The sequence below is a fragment of the Ambystoma mexicanum genome, chromosome 8 (genome assembly GCF_040938575.1).
Source record: "Ambystoma mexicanum isolate Mex_15411 chromosome 8, UKY_AmexF1_1, whole genome shotgun sequence".
Lineage (NCBI taxonomy): Eukaryota > Metazoa > Chordata > Amphibia > Caudata > Ambystomatidae > Ambystoma > Ambystoma mexicanum.
In genome coordinates this window covers 403,140,609-403,163,605 of record NC_090929.1, presented here as the reverse complement: position 1 = coordinate 403,163,605, position 22,997 = coordinate 403,140,609, and the positions used below count along the sequence as shown (strand labels likewise).

The 22,997-nt window shown below is 43.7% G+C and overlaps 1 protein-coding gene across 1 annotated transcript in view; it reads left to right on the top strand.

Annotated features, from left to right (window-relative positions):
* The window catches only part of CIMIP2A (ciliary microtubule inner protein 2A), a 511,305-nt gene that overhangs the window by 144,886 nt on the left and 343,422 nt on the right, over window positions 1–22,997 (top strand). Inside the window, exon 4 of the mRNA XM_069609900.1 lies at window positions 9,170–9,290. Coding sequence (XP_069466001.1) covers window positions 9,170–9,290 — 121 coding nt within the window. The remainder of the gene's footprint in view (window positions 1–9,169; window positions 9,291–22,997) is intronic.

Below are 22,997 nucleotides of genomic sequence, written 5' to 3'. Positions count from 1 at the left end.
GTTTAGAGTCTAAAAAGTGTTTATTCACGCATGCGCTGATGGAGTGAAATAACACGAACTGTGAAAGACTTTCAATTCGCATGCGTAGAAGAGTCTATGTATAACGTTTCTTCACGCATGCGCAGACTCTGCAAATATAAATGAATAGTGACTTTCATAAGCATGCTAAAAGGTTTTTATTTGCAATGATTCAAAACGCATGAACAATTTCAATTTATGTAAAGGAACTGAAACGCCGTATCTGAGCAAAAAAGCATTTTACAGACTCTTTAATTGAAGATGTGTTCTTTTTAAAGCATCTTAAAAACAGTAATTTCATATTAATTCTGGTTAATGAAGTTTACACTCATGGAGTCATCAAAGGCGAAATACAAGGTTTAAAAGAGACTAGCAGTAAAAAGAAAACTTCAGTTCAATTTAATTTAATGAACTTTATGTTTTGAGTCATGGAAAACATATTCATCTAACATGTGAAGCCAAGAAGTATTCTTCAGTTTTCATCTATTCATTTTGAAGTTACTAATAAGCAAGCCTTTCAGATCTTCAGGGAGGCTTAACAGGTATTTTAGGTTCTACAAGGGGCATAGTGGGAGAAGAAATAATTATAAAGAAAGATAACATAATTTGTTTTTTTATCCACTGCAGGTTTCCGACTACCAGAAGAGATACCTGTGTCTTTTGTTATTTTCTCCACTTCCCCCTTTCCCTTGGGGTTGTGGAGATTTCTGCTGTTAAAATTCAGTAGTTGACTGCACAACCCGGGGCGATTGTGGGGGCTCAGCAGCTTCCGCGGACACAGGTACAGGACCGGACAGTTATTTTACGTGGATGACTTTGTTCTTTTTGATGTTACAAAAAAGGATCTGCAACGACTCGTGAACAGCTTTTTGAGGTACGCTGAGGAAAATGGGTTAAAAATCAATCCAGCCAAAACTAAGATTTTGCACTTCTCGAGAGGGAGAAAAGAGAGAATATGTCCTGGTTCTAAGAGGAGTGTAAACTCGGATGTTCAGAGCACATGACATATCTGGGCTTTGACATTTTCTCACGCCCATCTAAAGTAAAAATCTACGATTGGTTGAAAGCTAAGGCGGAGGCATTGGCTATTCAGTTAATAAAATTGGATGGAAGATTGGGTAGATTTTCAATCAAACTAGTCGTCCAATTTTATGAAGAGAAAATCGTACCCAAGTTGCTGTATGGGGGGAAGGTTGGGGGTGTCTCTCACGGAAAAGCTGGAGTCCCTTGAACCCCTAATCTGGAGGCGGTGCTTGAAACTTCCTAATTCAATCCCAAGGCCGGCAATACAGTTTGAATTAGGGCTTCTATCACTTAAGGCACGAATTGTCTGGTCCTGTAAATCCTCGTCCGCAGGAGCTGCTGAGCCCCATAGACCCTCCAAGGTGTTTAGTCAACTACTGATGAAAACATCATAGGTCTCAACACCCCGAAGGAAAGAGGAAGTGGATAAAATAAAAAAAAAACACAGGTTTCACTCTCCGACTGACAGTACACCTGCAGAGGATGAAAAACATAAGCATTATTTCCACCCTCTCAGAACTAACCCCACCAGATTCCCTTGGGATTTCAAGTACATGTTGCGCCTCCGTGGATAGCTGGAAGGTGTGATGAACTAAACTTTTCTGCCAATTCCACTAATAAGGAGAAACTTGGCCTCATTACGAGTCCGGCGATAACTGAGCCAGAAAAACCGGCAGGTTACCGCCGGACTCGTATTACCATTCCGCCTCCGTGATTCCCAGAATTACCGGGGCATTACGACCCTGATGACCTGGGAATTCTGGAGGTGGAATTGTGTAAGTCCCCATTCCCATGGAGTCCCATTGGACTCCATGGGAATGTGGACAATGGAAACACTGGTTCCGTCTATGACGGAGCCAGTGTTTCCATTTCCGCCTGCAGGCAGGTGGGCTTAAACCCGCCAGGTCAGACCTGGCGGGAGTGACACCTCGCCTGGAGGACTCTTAATCAGCTGGTCTGGAAAGAAGGGTGGTGGCAGTTTTGCTGCCACCGTTCTTTCCGGACCGGCAGGGTCGTAATGAGTCCCACTATCTTTGAATTACCTTTACTTGTGAAACTAAGCTCCAACTCCAATGGGAAGAAGAGTTTTATTTATAAATTAAAGTTTGTAGACTGGAATAGTTTCTCTCATAAAAATAATGCAGACTTCCTTTTTGAAATTGAATTGAATTGTCTTGAAAGCAATGTATCTTCTCAATCTGTATTGTTCAAAACAGTCTTTGCATAATTTAAATATTTCTTCCTGATTTTGAGTGAGTGCACCGTGATCAGCAGTGTCTTTTGGGTATCCCTTCGCACATGCACAGTTTCCCTTTTGAAAGCAACAAAAAAAATATTTTTTAAATGCAAACTCCAGTTCAGGGGTCGCAGGGGAGACACCAGGGGTCGCAGCTGTGACTGCTGGCAACCCCCAAATGACATCCTTGTGAACTATGTGAAATAAAACAGATAATTTTGCACAAATGTTTTCCGATACAGTATAATATGTTTATCGTGGGATCAGATATATGTATCTAGATACAAAACTGTACCAATTGAAACTGTGTGTGCCCCTAGAAACGTATATATCATTTTTCTACTTCCCTTTTGAATTGGAGCAATTTCAACTACAGTCCATCAATGCATGTTTTTTGTTGACATATACAATCTGATTATCCAAGATCCAGGTAAGGGGGACCCTTTTATTTATTTATTTATTTGGCATTTGTAGGGCACGCCGAACCCATAGGTATCTGGGTGCTGGACAGGCATTTAATATACAAATACACAATAGCGGCGTAATAATACAATTATACATGGTTAATAGTTAATATATTTACAGTATGTACATGATTTACAATATCTACAGTATGACTAGGCGGCACATTGAGGCGGTGTGATGAGAATATTAGTGTCAGGCTTCATCTTCAATCAGGATGTTGTCCGTGGAAGCTGCTGAACCCCCACAGTCCCCTTTGGATGCTAACCTCTCAACTGGTAACAAACAGTTTAGCTGAGAGCATCCCCAAGGGAAAGGGGGAAAATGGGACAAAATAATAAACTTCAGGTCTGGCTCAGCTTCTTAATATCTCTTAACCTGTAGATAAATAACAACAAACTTTAGTCACTAACCTTTCTTTTTCTAGGTTCTGACTTCTCTTTATTAAATTGAATAATAAAACACACCACCATACCTGAATATCCTCTATTGATAACTTAGAGGAAGTGTTTTCTTACTGAAGAAATAGTAAAGTGTCTCTGATGCAATTACTATCTCCTTCAATTCTGAATTGGAAAGCTGCTGCCTTGAATTCACTCTCAAAGTTCCATGAATTAATTAACTAGCAGTTCAAATTCCAAAACACACACGCCCATCTGAAATGCTTGGTCAGTTTTTGTGTGAATCTCTAGTATAAGCACAAAACTTAAAAAGTCACAAACATGAATAACGTGTCTGTGGGAATTAATAAAATGTCAAATTTCAAAACTAAATGTGAAAATTACTTTTTTTCACTTTTTAGATAAGAATGCGCATGAAGAAAAAAGCAGCGTTCATTCAGATGGTAGCTTTCATGCGCATGCCTTAAAATATGAGTCTTCCTGCTAGAATAGTTTGAGCATGTGGAAAGAAAGCAGCGTTCACTAAACAGGATCTATTTGCTTGCGTATAAATATCGCTCTTCAGGGCAGCGTTCACTTGGCTGGATTAACGCACATGCGTGAAGATATTCCTTTTCCTTCTGAAATAGTGCACGCATGGGAAAAAAGAATAGAGTTCAAAAATGGCATATGCACATGCGTAGTGGTTCAGTATTTCTCTCTCCTGAATAGTTTGCGTAGGAAAAAGGAAATAACTGAGCTCCGGACACAGATCCTTGAAGAGGCAGCTTAATGAGGAACGCGAGCCAGGTTAGAATGTTAGTAAATAAAAACATAACGTCCAAGTACACGTATCTATAGCACTGTCACTTGCGCAGACAGTGTAAGATTTCTAGCACTAACCCGACGTTAAAAGAAAGCACAGTTAACGTAAGAAGGAACGGTGCTCAATACTTTTTTATACGGCCGTAAAAACATGCAACGCTGAAACAATGAACAGCACTAACACACACCTACTTGCCACGCGCTAAATACGTTGTGCAGTTCATTAATAAAAAGTACTGTTCAAGAAATCCAAAAATAATGTCTTGAAAGAACAAAACTAAACTAACTCTTTAAAAGTAAAGAAAACAGAAACTGGTAAATAAACTATGTAGAAAGATAACTCCTCCCTGAGTTTAAACAGAGTTCAGTTAAAATAAATAAGTCACTTGCTTCTTTCTTTTTCCGGAACGTTACTGACTTTCTTCTTGAAGTCTCCAACACTTTCCTGATCCTAATAACAAAATCCTAGGCACAAGGGCCCAGCTAAAGTTTCTAAATCTTCAGAGCTTCAAACATAAGGCCCTCCTGCTGGGCTGCTGACAATGAAAGGCAGTTTAGAATGTTCTAACAATGCCTTTCTTTTACTTCTGACCAATTACTGATCCTTTTTGAAGTCTCCATTTTGTCTTGGGAAGCTTTCCACACTCTGCACTTAAGGTTAAGGCCCAAACCATAATTTGTGTTAATCATATACTCATTCCACCACATTCAACCAAACCCCATGAAACCTGACAATTAGAGCGATTGAGAGTGCCTGGGACATTATTACCGATTGAGTGTTAGCCAGGATTTGAGTTTTCTGCAGAAGGATATGTGGGAAGGGTCAGCTCTGATGGCTAGGGGGAGGGTGTTCTATTCTTTTGCTGCTACTACGGGAAGCTGCGGCCCCCCGGCCTTAGCCCTCTTGCATTTAGGCACAGTGAGGATATGGGCAGTCGAGGCGCTTGTCGATTTGGTTGTTTGGGAAGATGTGTGTTGGATAGATACTTTGGCGCAGTATTGGCCAGGCATTTGTGGGTATTTGACATGGTTTTATACCTGATTCTATCCTGGACCGGTAGCCAGCGTGCTTTGCGTCTCATTCGGTTATGTGCTCTCTCTTGGGGCTATTTAGGGTGGTTCGTAAGGCGTTGTTTTGTGTGACCTGAAGTTTTTTGATGTTGCTCATCGAGGCCCCAGCAAGTAGAATGGTACAGTAGTCCAGTTTGGACAGGATGAGGGCTCTGGCAAGGGTCGTGCAGCTGTCTGGTGAGAGATAGCGTCTGCATGTATTGATACGCTTAGCTATGTATGCTGCAGATGAAATAGTAGCAGTGACTTGTCTAGTGAGCAATAGTGATGAGTCGAGGTACACTCCCAAGGTTTTTACCTCCTTCGAGACGGTGATGGTATTACCATCTATAGTGAAGGTTTTGTATTTTGGGTTGAGTTTTTTGAGACAAGTCTGGGTGCCTATCAGTAGCAGCACAGTTTTGTCGTTGTTTGGACATAATTCATGTTGGGCCATCCAAATTTGGATGATCTGATAGATGTTGTTGAGTGAGGAGTCTTTTTCGTAGTTGCCTGTGAGGTGCAGAAGGATCTGTGTGTCGTCCGCATAGTCAGTATAGGACACTCCTAGTTCATCTAAGCGATCAAACACGGGCTTAGTGAAGATATTAATTATGTTGGTCATACGCACGATCTTTGGGGCACGCTACAGCAAACTGGGGCAGGAGCAGCATTTGTTGTGTTAGAAAAGACTCTCATTGTTCGATCTGAGAAGAATGATTCTATCCATGTTATGGCTTTCAGGGAGAAATGGGCAGCAATAGATAAGTGGCGGCACAGGATTTCATGATTCACTAAGTCAAAGGCTGTGGAGAGGTCGAGGAAAAGCTTTCCATTGGCGATAATGGTGTCGATTTGGTTTTGGAGGTCGAGGAGCGCCGTTTCCGTGCCATGCCTTGGTCGGAAACCTGATTGGCGTTGGCCCAGGAGGTTGTTTGTTTCAAGATGTTCTTGTATTTGAAGATAGGTGTCTTGGTCAAGGATTTTGAGGAGGAATGGGACAGAGGTGATGGGGCGGTAGTTGGTTGGGTTGTTGGGGTCAAGTGATGGGTTTTTTTAGAAGTGGGAGTACCCAAGCGTCTTTTAAGTTGTTAGGAAAGCTACTTTGTGCAAAGGAGTAGTTGATAAGGGAGGTGATAAATAGGGCAAGCTCCATGACGCAATCTTTGATAGATGGGGCGGGCCAGATGTCGCCTGGGCACCTGGATGGTTTGAGGCTAGAGATGATCTTGATAACCTCTGTGGTGGAGACAGGCCTGAATTCAAAAGGTTGATTGTATTTTTAGGTGGTGTTGAGGGTGTCAATGAGGGTATCTGATCTGTGGCGGGTATCTTATCTTTTTTCTTATTAGCAATTTTGGTCTGGAACATAGATATTTTCTCTAGTAATGCTTTTTGGATGTTAGTATACAAAGCTTCGTCTTTGTGGCAGGTTTCTTGCAGATTGACTGGGGACTCAAGTTCCCGCAGGATAGTGAAGAGTTCTTTCCTCTGTGATTTAGTGTTGGAAATTTGCTCGTTGTATGTGAGGATCTTCGCCTGAAGTACCACTTGCTTGTATTTTTTAGCAGAGGTGAGGAAGAGTTCTCCGTTGGCTTTGGTAGGGGAGACTTTCCAGGTGAACTTGGTGGCGCATTTGGTGGATCTTAGGTTTTTGAGGTTGGGTGTATACCAGGAGTTGAGGTGGGCTGTTGGTTTAGGTTTGCGGTGGTGCTATCTTGTCGAGGGCCTGTAGGACGGCGGTGTTGTATAACCCTACCATAGAGGCTGGGCTAGCGGTAGAGTGGGTGTGATCTGTAATGGGGAGTAGCAATAGGAGCAAGTTTGTATGCTTAATATTGCGTATGTTTCTCGCAAGTGACGCAGGGGCAAGCTGATGAGAAGTTTTAGTCGTGGTTTGCTAAGGGATGGTGAAGGTAATAACGTTGTGGTCAGACCAAGGACAGGGGGAGTTTGCTGTGATACTGGATGAACCAATCAAGTCGGCGAGTCAGTCTAGGGTTCGGCATTTATCGTGAGTGGCGAGGTCAATGCGCTAGGTAAAGCCTAGTGAGGCAATGGTGTTGTATATGGCTCTGGCAGGGTTGTCAGTCTTGTCGTGGAGGCCTAAGTTGAAATCACCTAGGACGATAATTCTAGAGGAGGTCTTAGTGCTATTAGATAGTAGAGGGCTATGTCCTCCTCAAAGGATTGGAGTGGGCCTGGGGGTCTGTATATAATGTGGAAGATGAGTGAGGCAGTGTTAGGTATTGACAGATTGAGTGAAAGTATTTCACCTGATGGGAAGGATTGGATTGGAGGTTCCCTGATAGTCAGATTGGATTTAGTGATCAAGGCGACCCTGCCTCCTTTAGCTAGAGGACTATCTTTCCTGTAAATTGTGTACCCCTCTGGGATAGCTAAGGATAAGGAGGGACCAGCTGCTGCATGCAGCCATGTTGCTGTGATTGCAAGTATGTCGAGTTGGTTGATGGTGATGGGGTTGTGGATATCCAGGGTGTGTGCTAATAGTGATCTGGCATTAATAAGTCCGCCCTTGAAGAGGGCTAGGTTGGGGCTGTCTGTGGGCAATGTAGTTTTGGGACCATCTGATTTGATCCCAGGGGTGTGATTGGTATCGATTATAGCAGCATTCCTTATGTGAGGAACACTCTTGTGATGACGGTTAGGTTTGCAGGCAGATACGAACTGGACAAGTGTAACAGGGAGGGGATCATTAGGGATAGCATCGAGCTTCTCATTGGTCTCAGCAGCAGAGACACGTGTTTCTGTAGGGTCATGGAGACCGTGGGGTTCAGGGTGTTTAGGGCAGGTAGGTGGCTCGTTCGATGCGGCATTCGTAGAGGTATTTGTGGCATGAGCACATGGTTCTACATCTTTGTTGTGAATACAGGAGTCAGGACACATGGTGAGGGGCTCAATCAGGGTGGCATTCAGAGTAACATTTACTGCATGGGCACAAGGTTTAAAACAGTCATTGAGGTCACAAGAATCAAAACTCTCATTCGGAGCAACATTCAGATAGGCATTTATAGCAGGACACATGGTGAGGGGCTCATTCATGGTGGCATTCAGCATAGCATTTACTGCATGGGAATAAGGTTTTGCACAGTCAATGAGGTCACAAGTGTCGGAGTGCTCAATAGGAGCAACGTTCGTTGGAACATTTATAGCACGTGCACAGAATCCAGCACCAGGACGCAAGGTGAAGGGCACAATCGGATCAGCATTAGCTTTTTTGGTGGGGTTAGCGATGTGGTCACCGCGTTCAGTGGCAGTGTTGAAATAGCATAGGTTGAGATGCGTGGGGCACATTGTGAAGGGCTCATTCCGTGCGAATGCAGTGGTGACCATGGCAATATCGTTGCGTGGAGAGTTCGCAGTGATTTTGCCTAGATTGTGGTCAGCTAGTTCGCCTTGTTTGTAGGAGACAGAAGGGGTGGGTTCGAGCACTGAGGTAAAGAGCGACTGGTCAGGGTTTGATCAGGTTTGAATGTTGCCATGCAGGTTGGGGGTTGAAAGGGAGGAGGGGTTTTGGGGTGATTGTGTTACATACGAATAGTGTGCGAATCAGGAAGGCGACTGTGGTGTGGTCATTCAGGGGAGTGGAGGGGAAGAGTGGCATGGGGGGTTCTCACGGGGCGTGCACCGGCCTGAGAGGCGACTTGTGCGGGTGGAGTACTGGTATGTTTTTGGTGGCAAAACACTTACTGTTCTCAAAGTTAAGCGTAGGTTGCGTTGTATCGTGGGTCACTTGGTGAACGCAGGGGCAGCAGGTTTGTGGACCAAACGGTTGTTATATCTCGAAGACTGCGTGCAGTACTCAGTAATAGCGATGTGTGGACAAGATGTGTTTTGCAGATTTGTGTGCGAGGCTCCAGGCCTCCATGACCTGACAAGGCCAGGCAGGAAACAGTCTTGTGAGTGGGCCTTTGGAGTGGGCCGGCTTCACCTGCCGGCTGTTGGGGCCAATGGCAAACAATGAAGATGGGCTGAACATTATTTTGAAATGGGTCAGCATGCATCTTGAGCGAGCCCTAATTATGTATATTTCTTTGGATAATAGTTCTAACCTAGTACACACAGTGCCTGTGTTACCCTGATCTTAGAGCACATGCTGGCTGAGTGGAATTGCAGACCCATAATCTATCTTATATTTACTGTTTGATTCCAGCCCATCAGGAAATACCACCTGTGTCCTCCAATGCCAAGATCCAGGTCACTTGATCTCACTCATTGTGAACGGTTCCCGCAAATGCAGATGCCTTATATGCTTCAGCGGACTGCAATACCAGGTGAGCACAGGAGGCTTTGATGAACGTATGGTGGAGCCATCCTTGGGAGTGGCCCTAATCGATTACAGCTTGGAGCCATTACAAAGCAAACATGTTCTAGAATTGTGACAACACTACACAATGATATCCTCTTTGTACCATGGCATAAGGTGAACAATACGAAAGAAAAGCACAGGATATTACACTATGCACAAAAGGATGTATTCTTTTGTTCAAGTGCAAATGTGGATTTGTGCATTCGAAAATATCCTCTTGTTGTGTATTCATAAAGCTTACTTCTCAGTGGCCATCTTGGGCATGCACTGCTGCATGAATCTATTTGCATATTTCTTGCAACAAAGGGAGAGTAAAGGCATTGTCTGTGGCCACAATCTCACTCACATGGGGTAGTTATGTTATGTTACTTAACATTTGTGTGCTGTATTTGCACGGCATCTTGGGAATGAAAGCTGTCTAGGTTTTGTCATAGCACTGGCTGTCATTGGAGATTGATGTTGTATTTGTTTAGTGTAGTTAATGTTTATTGCTGTTGGATGCACTAACTGCTGTTGCAAGTGGTGTCTACACTGTTGAGTTGATGAGTGTTGTCTGGATCTGTTCTTTATTTTCTGCATGACATGGGCTTTTGGATGAGATTTATGCAGTTTGAAATTGTGTGTTGTCGCTTTTGGTGGATACTCTACAATGTGTCCTCAAAAGTGAGTACTTGTGTGTCACTGTAAGTAGTGTGTATTGAGTGATCTAATGTGTGATATTAGAAACAGATAATGATCCAAGTAGTCATGCATAGAGGTGGAGTCATCTTTTTTTGTTAAGATGTGTTTGGTTGGATCTGGTGTGTCTCCATTGAGGCGGTGTGTTTTGTAGGATGTGCCATGTGTTGGGGAATGTGGTCAACAGTCAGCAAGTGTGTGCCTTTCACTGGTTCTTATTCAATTTTGAAGGCAGTTCTTACTCGGAAGTAGTAGGTTTTTAGGTCATTCCTGATAGCTAGGTGGTCCCAATTGCTAGTTTGTGCTGAAGTATCGAGAAGATGTGTAAATATCGATTCAGCAGGTGCTTGGAAAAGTAACCCTTAATGTTTCTACCTTTTCAGTCTTCAGAGTGCCTCACTCTTCCCTTCCACATTTTTTGCCCACACCAACAGACAATAAATGGCACTGTAAATTAGTGGAAACTAGATGGAGACTGTACTGTACAAACTGGACAACATGAGAAGCTACAGCCTTTTCCTGTGGTTATAAGAGTGTACCATCCCCTGTGTTATATCTGGGACTGCACACATGGGCAGTTACACTGCCTTTGCCCATTTCAAGCTCCCATCCACTCTCTAAGTACCAAGCAAGTCTCACTTGTGTGGCTAATGGCTGTGCAGAAGGGGTTATGTTAGGGTATTTTATGGTATTTTGGTGAGCATGTTGGGGTATTTTGTGGTATTTTGGTGAGCACCAAATACATAGGACTACCTGATATTATTCCTATATCAGAATCATAAGCGGTAAACCAATCACCGGATCTCATGTGCACTAAAGCATCATTTCATTATCATGTGGTGATCGGGATCTGTCTGGCGGAATCTCCGAATACACTTACCAGTTCACCTGAATACTGTCATCTATGTAACCAGCCCCTTAGCATATGACCCCATTCACAATGACCTGTCTTACCTTGCATTTTACCACGCGCTGTAAAATGAAAATACTACATGCAGTAAGATGAAAATACTTTACCAGCTTTGCACCTGTCTGTATGCTATCACACGTAACTAGGCCACATAGCAAATAGACCAAGGCTGGCTTACTTCCTTTGTATATACTTTATAAGCAATTAGAATTTATGAAAAATACAAACAACATGTATATTGTACTGAGTTTTCACATGACATTCCCTGTGATTCAAAAATGAAAATGAAAATAGACACAAACACATTTCATTTGTAAAGCTTCTCCCACAGTAAATAGCTTTTTCTCCGAATGGGCTTTGTGAGAAACCAGAAGATGTCTTACCCACTAGTCCCCGGGGATCTGTCATGCAGGTGGCCGGGACACGGCCATCACTTTTGGATCCAGTTCCTGGGGGCGGACCAGTGTGGGAGGATCACATGCATCAGGGGTCTTCTGGGAGTGGGAGTGGAACACTGGATGAATGGCAAAGAAGCTTTTGCACAGAAGACCCTGATGTTGAGGTTTTGAACTGCATCCTTCATGCTAGAGAAGCCAGAGAGTGTGCTAAACGCGAGTGTGCTGCTTTGCCCCGTACTGAAAACATGGGGAAGGGAAGCCAATCGCTTGAATATCCTGACATATCATTTCTTGAACACTTTTTTCTTTGGCATAACATTGTTTTCCACACTATTTGTATTTAGAAGTTAGGATTGGCAATAAGTTTATTAGTATCAGCCCTTTTATTTTTACAGACTCGACTAGGACTGTGCAAAAATTGCAATTGTTACATCGAGGTAATGGACACATTCTACAGTTAATATATAAAAAGAAATGATATGTCAGGATATTCAAGCGATTGGCTTCCCTTCCCCATGTTTTCAGTACGGGGACTCGACTAGGACTGTGCAAAAATTGCAATTGTTACATCGAGGTAATGGACACATTCTACAGTTAATATATAAAAAGCCAAAATACACATATAAAAACTTAAAATACAAATCAGCAAAGTGTTCCTGTGCAAAGCTTACAAAGGTTGCATCATTGGAATGGGCAGATACACAAATGTACAAGTCAACAGGTGCAAATCAGCACCATCATTCATCAAAACAGCGGGGTATTCCTGTGCAAAACTTGCAATTGTTACATCGTAGGAGTGAACAAACACTACAGTTAATAAATTAAAGAGCCCAAATACACATATACAAAACACTTCAAGTACAAATCGGCAGAGTGTTCCTGTACAAAGCTTACAAATGTTACATCAATGGAGTGGGTAGGTACACACAATTACGAGTCAACAGGTGCAAATCGGCAGCATAACTCATACAAAACTCCCAAGTTTAGCAGCCCATGGGGAGAAAGAAGTACACAATTACTTAGCATAAAAATACAAAAATTAGAAGATAAAACTTGAACAGAGCTCCATGAGCCAGCACATAGTGCACATCTGTTAAGCAGTTATAATAGTAAAACAATAGTGACCAAGGAGAGCAATTGCTCGCAGCCCTTGACACTTATTCATCATTTACCACATTACCATAGACATTCTTAAAGGTCTTATTTCTCAGCAACCATGCCCAGTAGATAAAACGTGCAGTTCTAAAAACCACATAGGGGAGCAGACATTCTATTAAATACCTTAGAGCAGGTTCTACATGGCGAAAACCAGCATCATTCAAAATAGGTCGCAGTTACATACATCTCAGGTAATGGGTTTCATTGCAAATTAGGAGAAAGTGTAAAATATTCTCGGTGTGGGATCCACACATTAGGCAGAGGTCAGGTTGTGCCCCTTGCCATCTCTTGGTTATACATGCTGCTGGAAAAAAAAACAAGTCTGAATCAAACATAAAAGAGGTTTTTCCCATGGCGAAATAATGGTATCCATGTAAACCTTAAACCCCAATACCGCTGTAGTTTCAAGGTTTTCCACATCGAATTTCAACTTTGTGGCATTGGCTATCGAATCTTCATACATTGACATGTTTGCCTCTGTTTTCAGGGTGTTCAAATCCCATGCCTGATGGGCCTGGGGCTTATTCCACAAATTTGGCAGGCCAAATTGGAAGAGACATGCTTTCACATGCACAAGACACTTTAAACTTTTCCCCCCTTCGAGGCTCATAAGGTGAGACAGAGCATTCCTAGATTTTCCTAACTCCTCTCCATTCCATACCCTGGCCCAGAACAGTATTGGTTTCAGTGAAATCCGAGCCAATACGCTACTATTATCAAGTTCTAAATGGACCAGAGCCGGTGGGGCTGACCCAGGCAAGAGCAATAATTTCTTTAAAAATGTATTTTCACATATAGCCAGCTCAGAGGTATTAATGTGTCCCCACCATTCAGAGCCATACATAGACGCAGGTATTGCTTGTTTGTGGGGTAATTGCAAGGCAGGCGAGATTGCACCTCTACCATGTTTGACAAAAAAAGACAAGATTCCACCACAATATTTAGTCAAGGAGTGTGCTGATTTGGCTACCTGTGGCTGCCAGCTACAAGAGTCCTTAAAACGCACTCCAAGTTAGTCAAAATGGGTGACTTGTTCAATGACAGAATCACGTACACTCAATCTTAGTGATCTCCTTTTGGCACCTGGGGCCTAAAGACCATCACTTTACATTTTGGGATGTTTAGAGACAACTGCATCTCTATGCGCTTAGTGTCAAAGATAGTTAAAGCATGTTTCAGAACCTGAGGCATGGTGGCCAAGAGAACTGCATCATCTGCGTAAAAAAGCGCAGGGTATGTATCTGTATCCATCTTGGGGCAATCTTGGCACCCACTCATCTGTGCATCAATCATTTCTTGTATATAGATATTAAATAAAATGGGAACCAGGGTACAATCCTGTCTTACTCCAACATTTACCGCAAACTCCTCAGCCTGCTCACCACCCAGCCCATATCTAACAATCGCTTTATTGGCAGAGTATAACAAGCATATAATGGCCACCAAATCAGTCGGGGCACCACGCTTCAACAGAATGTTCCACAATAGCTCTCTTGAGGCGGTATCAAAAGCAGTTTTTAGATCCAGGAAGACCACATAGGGGTACATTTTCTTTAGGATGGTATATTTGGCGTTGATCAAAAAAAGGATGTAACAGTGATCTATTGTAACTCTATTTGGCCTGAACCCAGCCTAGAGGTAACTAACCACTTCCTCCTGTTCTACCCACTCCTGGAGAGATTTGAGAGTACTTTCCCAAAGAGCTTACCAACACCGTCCAAAAGAGAAATAGGTTGGCTGTTGGCTTGGGAAAGTTTACCACCCTTTTTATAGATAGGTACGATTGTCGCCCTGCGTCAGGAAGCTGGTATCTCACCACTATGCACAATAGCATTAAACAACCTCCACTGTCCACATAGCTACATCATCCTTAAAGAGGTCTATAGGGATCAAGTCAGGGCCTGTCGCCTTCTGGTTTTTTTTAAGGTGTTAAGTGAATCCATCACCTCACTGACAGAAAATAAAAAATGAGTTGGGGCCAATGGTCTGTAGACTGCCACACTAGGGGCTGGTTGGATATCGTCTTGGTAAAAAATTTCAAAATGGGTTCGCCATTCATACTCACAAATGTTACCTTGCAAATCTCTGTCCCCATTTCATTCCTTATCAGTAACCAACTTCCAGATGAACAAGTATCCCTTGCTTTCAGGGTGCCATTTAACCTGTTCCATTGTTCAATCACAAACTCTCTTTTTCTTCCCAGTTAGCTCTTTATATTTTAGTCTTAATGCTCGTAGGACAGATTTGTTAATCCCCAATGGGCTATTTATGCAAGAGACACTCTCCCTTTTGACAATGTGGTGCAGGGAGAGATACAAGAGGTAGCCAATTCTCTTCGAGTTGCTCAAATTCACACAGTACCTTGTTATCATTGGAGTCTATATCACAGACTACAGTGATTTTTTCAGAATGGAGGCATACATGGTTGACTTCAAGCCCAGATCCAACAAATTAACCCATCTAACCCCATTTCGAGCATGACCAGTTAGTAACGTCGGCTGGTGAAGATGGTGTTCCATGATCCCATCCTCCCCCCTAATGTGTCACATGATTTCTGCTACTAGGGGATAATGGTCACTCTCTGGTCTATCCTGGATTGAGAAATCACCAATCCTAGCCCATTAATTTCCTGATATTAATATATAATCTATCAGGGAGCTCCCATTAACACCATGGAAGGTATTTTTTCCAGGCTGGTCACTTTCAAAGCAGCCATTACACGTCCTTAGATTCAGTTTGAACAAAATACAAACCGACTCTATAGCAAGGCGATGCACTATGTGGGGCGGTGGCAATAAGAGATGGAATATCCCAACCCACATATTGATCATCCCAGAGAACTATAATATCATTTTGGGGTTCTACCTGGAGATTAAAATCCCCCAACACAACAAGACCATTATGGCATTGCAAGGACGAGCTTGTGGCTTCAGCTAATTTCTGGAGACAAGCCAAGGTCATCAATCCCAAAGGTCTATTGTACAAATAAAATAGGCATACCACATTGCCCTCCACCATCCATATCTTTAGCAAACTTAAATAAGTTATTTTTATTGTAACTCAGTCTTTTCTAAAAGATCAATTTGTGTACTTGCTTCCTTTCGTCGCGTGGAGACCTCTGAAACGTTTCCCTTGCGCAGGTCTGTTACATGATTGTCCTCAGAGAACGCTAATAATCTACAGGCAGACGTTACTCTCTTAAGCAGATAAGTGTTCTCCTTGGGTGAATACGTGCAGCTGAAATGGATGATTGATATAGTGTTTCACTCGTTTGCCTCTGCGTATTGCGTGAAGTACTAAAGAAACTGTATTTGCGGTTTACGCATGGCCAAATGAAGAGCAAGTGTCTCAAACAATGCGCTTGCGTTTCACTGCCCTCTAATGTTCAGAAGTTCACTTGACTTTACATTGAACTAAGCCAAGTACGCACTGTATGTGAACATGAAACATTTGCTCGCGCTCAGAAGGTAAGTAATATTAATACATTTGAACTTGCTACTTGCTGAAACGAATCGCTACACATGCGCACTTCAAACCTTATTAAATACCTAAACGATTCAACTGTAGCAACAATTGACTTTCATAAATTAGCTTGAAGAGAAAGTTCTTTGTTCTTATTTTGCTGAGCTCCCACCAAGTAAACGCTTGTCTTGTCCCATGCTGCCCAGATCACTCCTCACACAAAGTTTTCAGGTCAGATACAAAACTGCTTATGCTGCCTAACTACAGAGTACAAGAAACAGGACCTTCCTGTTCAAGGAAGGACAATGAAAGGCAGTTTACAATGTTTACTCAGGCTCCAAGTAAGTCTAACAATCAATAAGCAACTGGATACAATCCAATCGAATCAGCTCCCAGAAGCTTCACCTCCATGATGGTTTGGGAAACCTTCTCCCTGCAAAGGAATAGTTAAGGACCAAACCCAATTGATTCTGTTCCAAAAGAAACATATACATATTAGCCTAAAATCCCTCTACCCATGTCATTCCTGAAAACAACATTAAAAGGCAGAGACTTTCAGCATATTAAGACAAATGGAAAATTAAACACTGCAACCTAAGCAGCAAGAGGAAACTGTGTATATAGAGTTGAGAAGATAAAGAGGTTGCAGCTGGACTGGATATCCAGGCCCAGTGATATAACTGGTCTGTGCAACACAAGTAGCATCACATGGTGAGTCAACCACCCAGAAACCCATAGAGGGCTATGAGGGAGGCATTATCTAGTGAGTACATTGCAGGGAAGTTTCCTAATCCTGACTCTGTCTTTCTCAGGGAACACACAGCTGAAGATAAAGCAACTCTGGGTGCTGCATCCCACATTAACCATAGAACATCCAACCTCTCTTGCTGTGAGTGAGTGGGTGTACCTTCAGGGCACCCCACATGGTTGCGTCAGGTAGTGGTTTGGGCAGAGCATCTGAGGTGTCATCCAGGTCTTCATCCGCCCCTGGAAGACACCAGGTAAGCGTTACAGAATAGCAAGCCCATGTTTTTGTCTATCCCAGGTGGGATGGAGTCCTCGGAAATAGTAGATCAGTTGTCCGTCATTCTAGGGGAGCTTAGGGAGTAGGTACATGCAGCTAGTTCTGAGACAAATACACTTCGCTGCAAGCTGGTAGTTAATCGAAAAGAAACAGAGGAAGTGACCAAGCGGTTGAACTCAATCCCAAGCCGGACAAGCCCTGTTACCGGGACCCCACTTCCCAGCCTACCTGCACCATCCCCCGTTCAGGTGGTCGCTCCAACACCAGTTCCATTAGCCCCACCAGAGCGGTTCACGTGATCCACAGAAGTACACTATATTTATGAATTATTGCAAATTAACTTTTCTCTGTAGAGCTGGGACCTTCCCGAATGATCAAACAAAGGTGGTGTTTGTGTTTTCCTACCTAGAGAGCCATGCAGCGAATGGGTCCATTACACTTGCGGAGATGAATTACCCTATTCTTTAGGAGATTTCAGAGGGAATTAGAGAAGCTGTTTTCCGAAAAGTCTCAAGCATAGGCTCTAGACAATTAACTACTGTCTTTGTGGCAGGGATCACAGGATCCATTGGCATATATCACCACCTTTAATAGGTCAGTAGCTGAAATGAACTGGCCAGAAGATAAACGTACATCTTTGTTTCCCAGAGGGCTTCATGGTGAACTGAAAGATGTCCTTGTTCAGGTAGTGAATCCACCCGTGTCAGGCTGAGTCTTCTCTGATTATCTGCAGAGCTGCTGAACCCCAACAGACCCTCTAAGGTGTGAAACACTCAACCAATAATTTCTACAGCTAAAAATTCCACACCTCTGGGGGAAAGGGGATGTGGAGAAAATAACAAATAACAGACTCCTTTCGGAACTCTGGACCCTCAGGATGATCTGCAGTGAGGAATGAAGCAGAGATTATGGCAGTCAGCATACAGAACCAAACATAAACTTTGTTTCTGAGAAAAATGAACTGCTGAATTACTCTTGTACCTGTTAATCCTCTGCTACTAGCCCAGAGGATGGAATCATTGGAAGCTTCACCAAAATAAGAAACAACACTGCTTGAATGGCTTTACTTTGGAGGGCTGGAAACTGAGTTCACAAAGACACAAGTCTGTCTTTACTCAAAAGATCAAAAGCATGCACAGATAACTGGTTCCTCTTTTAAGCACTGTTCACTAACCACAGCTCTTTACACTTTCAGTCAATGACTAATAGTTTTCATTGGCTAGGATGCCAGCAGTTTACAAAGTCTCCCGCGCTCCTTTCTCCACTGATAGGGATGTAGTCACCGAGATCAACAAAGTCATGTAACTACCTCTTGCCTTTGAAGTCAGCTTCTTAAACCTTAAGTCTCAGATAAATCTTTCTCTGCTTTCTCAACTTAACCTCGCTAAAATTGTTTTCTTTACTTATCTATTTTAAAATCTATCCTTCCTACTATTAAAGAACTGTTTTACTTTTATAATAAATGACAAAACTAATGCGTCTGGTTTCTACAACCTATAAATTAATTCTGAGCTAACATTTCACTTCCTTCTCATGTGTGAGAAAGAAAGGGATTCATTATAATCCGTGCTCGCTCAAATTTGAGAAAGTCGTGCGCGCACCTCACAGCATCAAACCTGCCTTCCTGCCCTAAGAACTCATAGATATTAATATAATTAAAACATTTCCACGTCAAAACATTTCCAAGTCGGTTTTATGGTTCACAACATTGACTGGCTAACAGATGAGGTGAGAAAGTCAGCAAGGTACTTATCTCATTAACTTGAAAATCCCACAGCTCTCAGTTCATTCCTGCTTCTCCTGAAATCACCAAATCTTTCTTCTTGGCTCTCTCAAATCAGTCCAGGCCCAGGCAAACAGGCCCCAAAACTGGATCACCAAAATCACTTGACTTGCTCAGCTGAAGGTATACAATGAAAGGCAGTGATCCTCCATCTTGACTTGGGATTCTGTCAACACTCTAAATGATAGAGTTAAGGCCCAACCAGCACTAAATGAAATAATTCATAGTAAAACTAAACTAATCCCACTCCCAATCAACCACCATCACAGAATAAGACCCAGTGATCCCTGACAACCCACTGGGTGCTCAGAGTTCATTGATTTAGTTGTACAACTAGATTATCATCTGCAGGAAGGAAGAACAGATTCTTCTCATTCAGAGTTACGTCCTATGCATGCCCAAAGGAAAACAATCCTCGCAATACCAAACCACCCACTGAATCGATGCAGATAGTGTTTGGCGTCTGTTGACCAAAGAAGAGAGGAATCGGCAAAGACAACAGTAATTGTGCCTGTCTTGCAGAAAACCAGGTAATTTCCTGCAAGATTGTCCAGAAAAACCATAGCGCAAGGCAGTAGGTGCATTAGACACCACCAGCATGGCAAGTCAGTCGGGAAACTAGAAAGCCGGTAGGCGGTGAGACTCGGCTGCCGAACATAGAACGAGAACCTCAAGTCTCCCATTTTGCTAACCCTAGCATACTAGTCAGCCTCCACAGACCCCAAACGATGCATGCTTTGGAAGCATACCCAGACTGTGCGGCCATCGGGAATTATATGGACCAAACACTGGCAACACAAATTGGTGTACTAACGTTATCGAAACCAATTGTGGAGAATGTAGTAGCAGTGGATGGTACACTGTTACCTTCCGGCCTGGTAACGTTACTTACCGAAACTCTATGCTTATTGTGCCAAGATGGACACAGAGAACAGATATCCTTTGATTTGACCAATGCTCCTCACATGCAAGTTATCTTGGGTCTGCTTTGGTTAGAAACCCACAATCCAAACATCGATTGGAAGGTGAAAAGGCTGACCTTTTCTAATGATTGCCTTCAGTCATGCCTTCAGTTACCAAGAACAGTCGGCTCTCTGTCAGTAGCCACGCCTTGCTGCTCAGAGTGAGGGCTGGGACTCCATGGTTTGCTTCCGCCTGTATACAAGGGATACAAAGACGTTTTCAGAAAGGAACAGGCAAACACCCTTGCAGCAGACAGGCAATACAACTTTCAAATTGATCTGATTCCTGGGGCCCAAGCACCTGGCAGCCATATTTACTTGCTAACTGAACAGGAGAATGAACACCTTGGCGTTTATCTGGACCCATACCTGGCTAACGGGTTTATCCGTCATTCGAAATCCCCGGCAGCTTTGCCCCTTTTTTTTGTTCCCAAAAATAAAGGGAATCTTTGGATCTGCATTGATTATCAAAAGTCAAATGATGTTACGGTGAAGAACAGGTACCCTTTGCCTCTAATAATGTTCACCTGGATCAGCTCTAAGGGCAGTTGTGTACATAAAACTAGACCTCTGGGGAGCATACCATCCAGTGCGCATAAAAGAGGGTGATGAGTAGACTACCTTTTGTACCAAATATGGCCTCTTTGAATATCAGGTCATGCCCTTTGGCTCAGGCAATGGCCCAGCAGTGTTTGAGTATTTCATGAACTATGTCCTACGTGAAATAATGGATGTCTACACCATTGTTTACACAGACGATATCTTGATGTACTCAACAACATTGGGTGATCATGTGACACATGTCAAGGCAGTACTAGAGTGATTAAGGCAGCACCAACCTTTTGCTAAGGGAGAGAAGTGAGTGTTCCGCATTCCACAGGACATATTTCTGGGCTTTATTCTATCACCACATGGGATACACATGGACAGCTGGAAAGTTAAGGCGATTCTACAGTGGCCTGCCCCCACGTCGGTGAAAACCGTACAGAGTTTACTAAGTTTCTCACATTTGCTTCACATTTTGCACATTTCTACAGATGCTTCATTCTGGAATTCTCTGATATTGTCCATCAAATCACCTCTTTACTATGCAAACATAAATCCTTCCAGTGGAGCAAATAGGCAGAACAAGCATTTCAAACCCTGAAGCAACAGTTCATCATGGCACCGATTTTAAGACATCCAAATCCTGACTTCTCGTACATCATGGAAACAGTCGTGTCACAAAGAAATCCAGAGACTGGACAGCATCATCCCATTGTCTTTCGGTCAAAAAAGTTCACTGCAGTATAAAGAAATTATGCAATAACTGACAAGGAATAACTGACAAGGAGCTCCTGCCTATCAAGCCCACGTTTAAGGAATGGAGACACTACATCTTGGCGGCCAGAAACCAGGTCACAGTCTTCACCAGCCATCGAAACCTGCAGTACCGAAAATCAGCATAGGATCAATCTGCCAGAGAATTACATTGGGCACTGCTTTTCACAGAGTATGATTTCACCATTTTGTATCGGCCGGGGGCATGGAATGGGAAGGCGGACACCTGATCGGGTCAGAACCTAGGGACATCATTCCAACCCAGAATATTGTAGGAATGATTGATGTACGAAGAAACAATCTGATACAATTGCAAGATATGATATGATATGATAAGTCATTTATAACGCTCCTGTACACAAGTGTTTCTAGGCGTGACAACACAAGGAAGGGAAAGACAAAGGGGATCAAAACAAATGATCTTACTAGGCCTTGTGTCATTCAGATCATGCAAGCGGAAGGGAGAGAAGTGCCAGAGGGAGGGAAAGGGAGAGTGCAATAGCAAAGCTCAAGTAAGTGGGGTGGCCGGTTCTAAGTAAGTGCAGGGAGGCAGGGGTCTGTGGGGTTGCAGAAACAGCCCCTAGTGAGCTGTAGGCACAGAGGCAGTGCATGGGGATACTGGTCATGAAGGAGCCTGGTCCCCGTAAGGCTCAGAGGGAGGCCAAGTAACCAGTTAGTGCAGCAGACAAGAACATCAGCAGGGGAGAGAGAGAAATCAGAGGCATAAAGGAAGGTCTTGAGTTGCTTCCTGAACCTGAGGTGTTCTGTTCAAGTTTGAGAGAGGAAGGTACCAGCCAACGAGAGAGATCTACCCCTCACTCTCAGCCTGGATAAGCGTCTGACCCTCAGAGAGTTGGAGGTGGATGAGCGGAGGGCTTGAGAAGGAAAGTGCTTAGGAGAGAGTCAGATTTAGTGTGGTCCCTGGCCCCAGAAAGCCTTGTGGACAATGCACAGGGTCTTAAACTTGATCCTTTCAGCCACTGGGAGCCAGTGGAGAGATTTCAGGGCTGGAGAGATACGATCCCTGGGCTTGAGGCCAAGCACAAGTCATTGGCCAGTCACTTCACATCCTTCAGGGTCCCAATGGACCCAGTCTTGGTGCCTTTGGCACCAAGCTCATTATAAAGTGTGCTTTGCACACAGACTGTTGAAGGCACGTGCATCTGGGCAGGGCGTGGCCCTAGCAATGCATGGAAGGCACGTGCAGAAGGCAGGAGGAGTGGCAAGGTGGGGCCTCAGGGCGGGGCCTAAGGGGAGTGGCTGGGGCCAGGCTATATAAGCCGGCCCCACTCGCATGGTGGCATTTCGCATTAGTCTGCTAGAGCAGCGCAACGCTTACCGCCGTTCAGAAGACCTTACCAGTTTCAGCACGTGTATCATCAGTCTCCGGAACCCTCCAGCATCTTACCTTGAGGTCAGTCACACCATCGCTTCACTTCTGCAGCTACTCCAGCATCTTACCTTGAGGTCAGCCACACCACTGCTTCGCTTCTGCAGCTACGCGCGCATCTTTCCTTGAGGTCAGCCACACCATTGCTTCACATCTGCAGGTACGCGCGCATCTTACCTGAGTCAGCCGCACCTTCGCTGGAAGCACTGCGATCGCTTCTCCTTCTGCAGCCATGCACATAACTTACCTGGATCTGCAGCCCCTCGCAGGTGCAGCCCGGCATCTTTACCAGTCCCGAACTTCCATCAACACGGGATCTTCTTCTGAAGCTCCATCCTCAAGGATCTTCATCTCCGGCTGCCTGTCGGAGTATGTAAACCGCCCATCAAGCACCAATCATCTTCACCTGCAAAGGGAAAGGAAACACAAGGTTAGCACTTGCATAGACTTTCATACGCTAAGCAGCGAGGTTCAGGTAGAGGCCACTTACCTCTGGCAGCTCCTCCAGAGTAGAATTTGTCATCACACGTTCCTGGGTCATCTTCATACCTAAGGGAGAGAGAAAGGACAATATAGGGTTACGGACA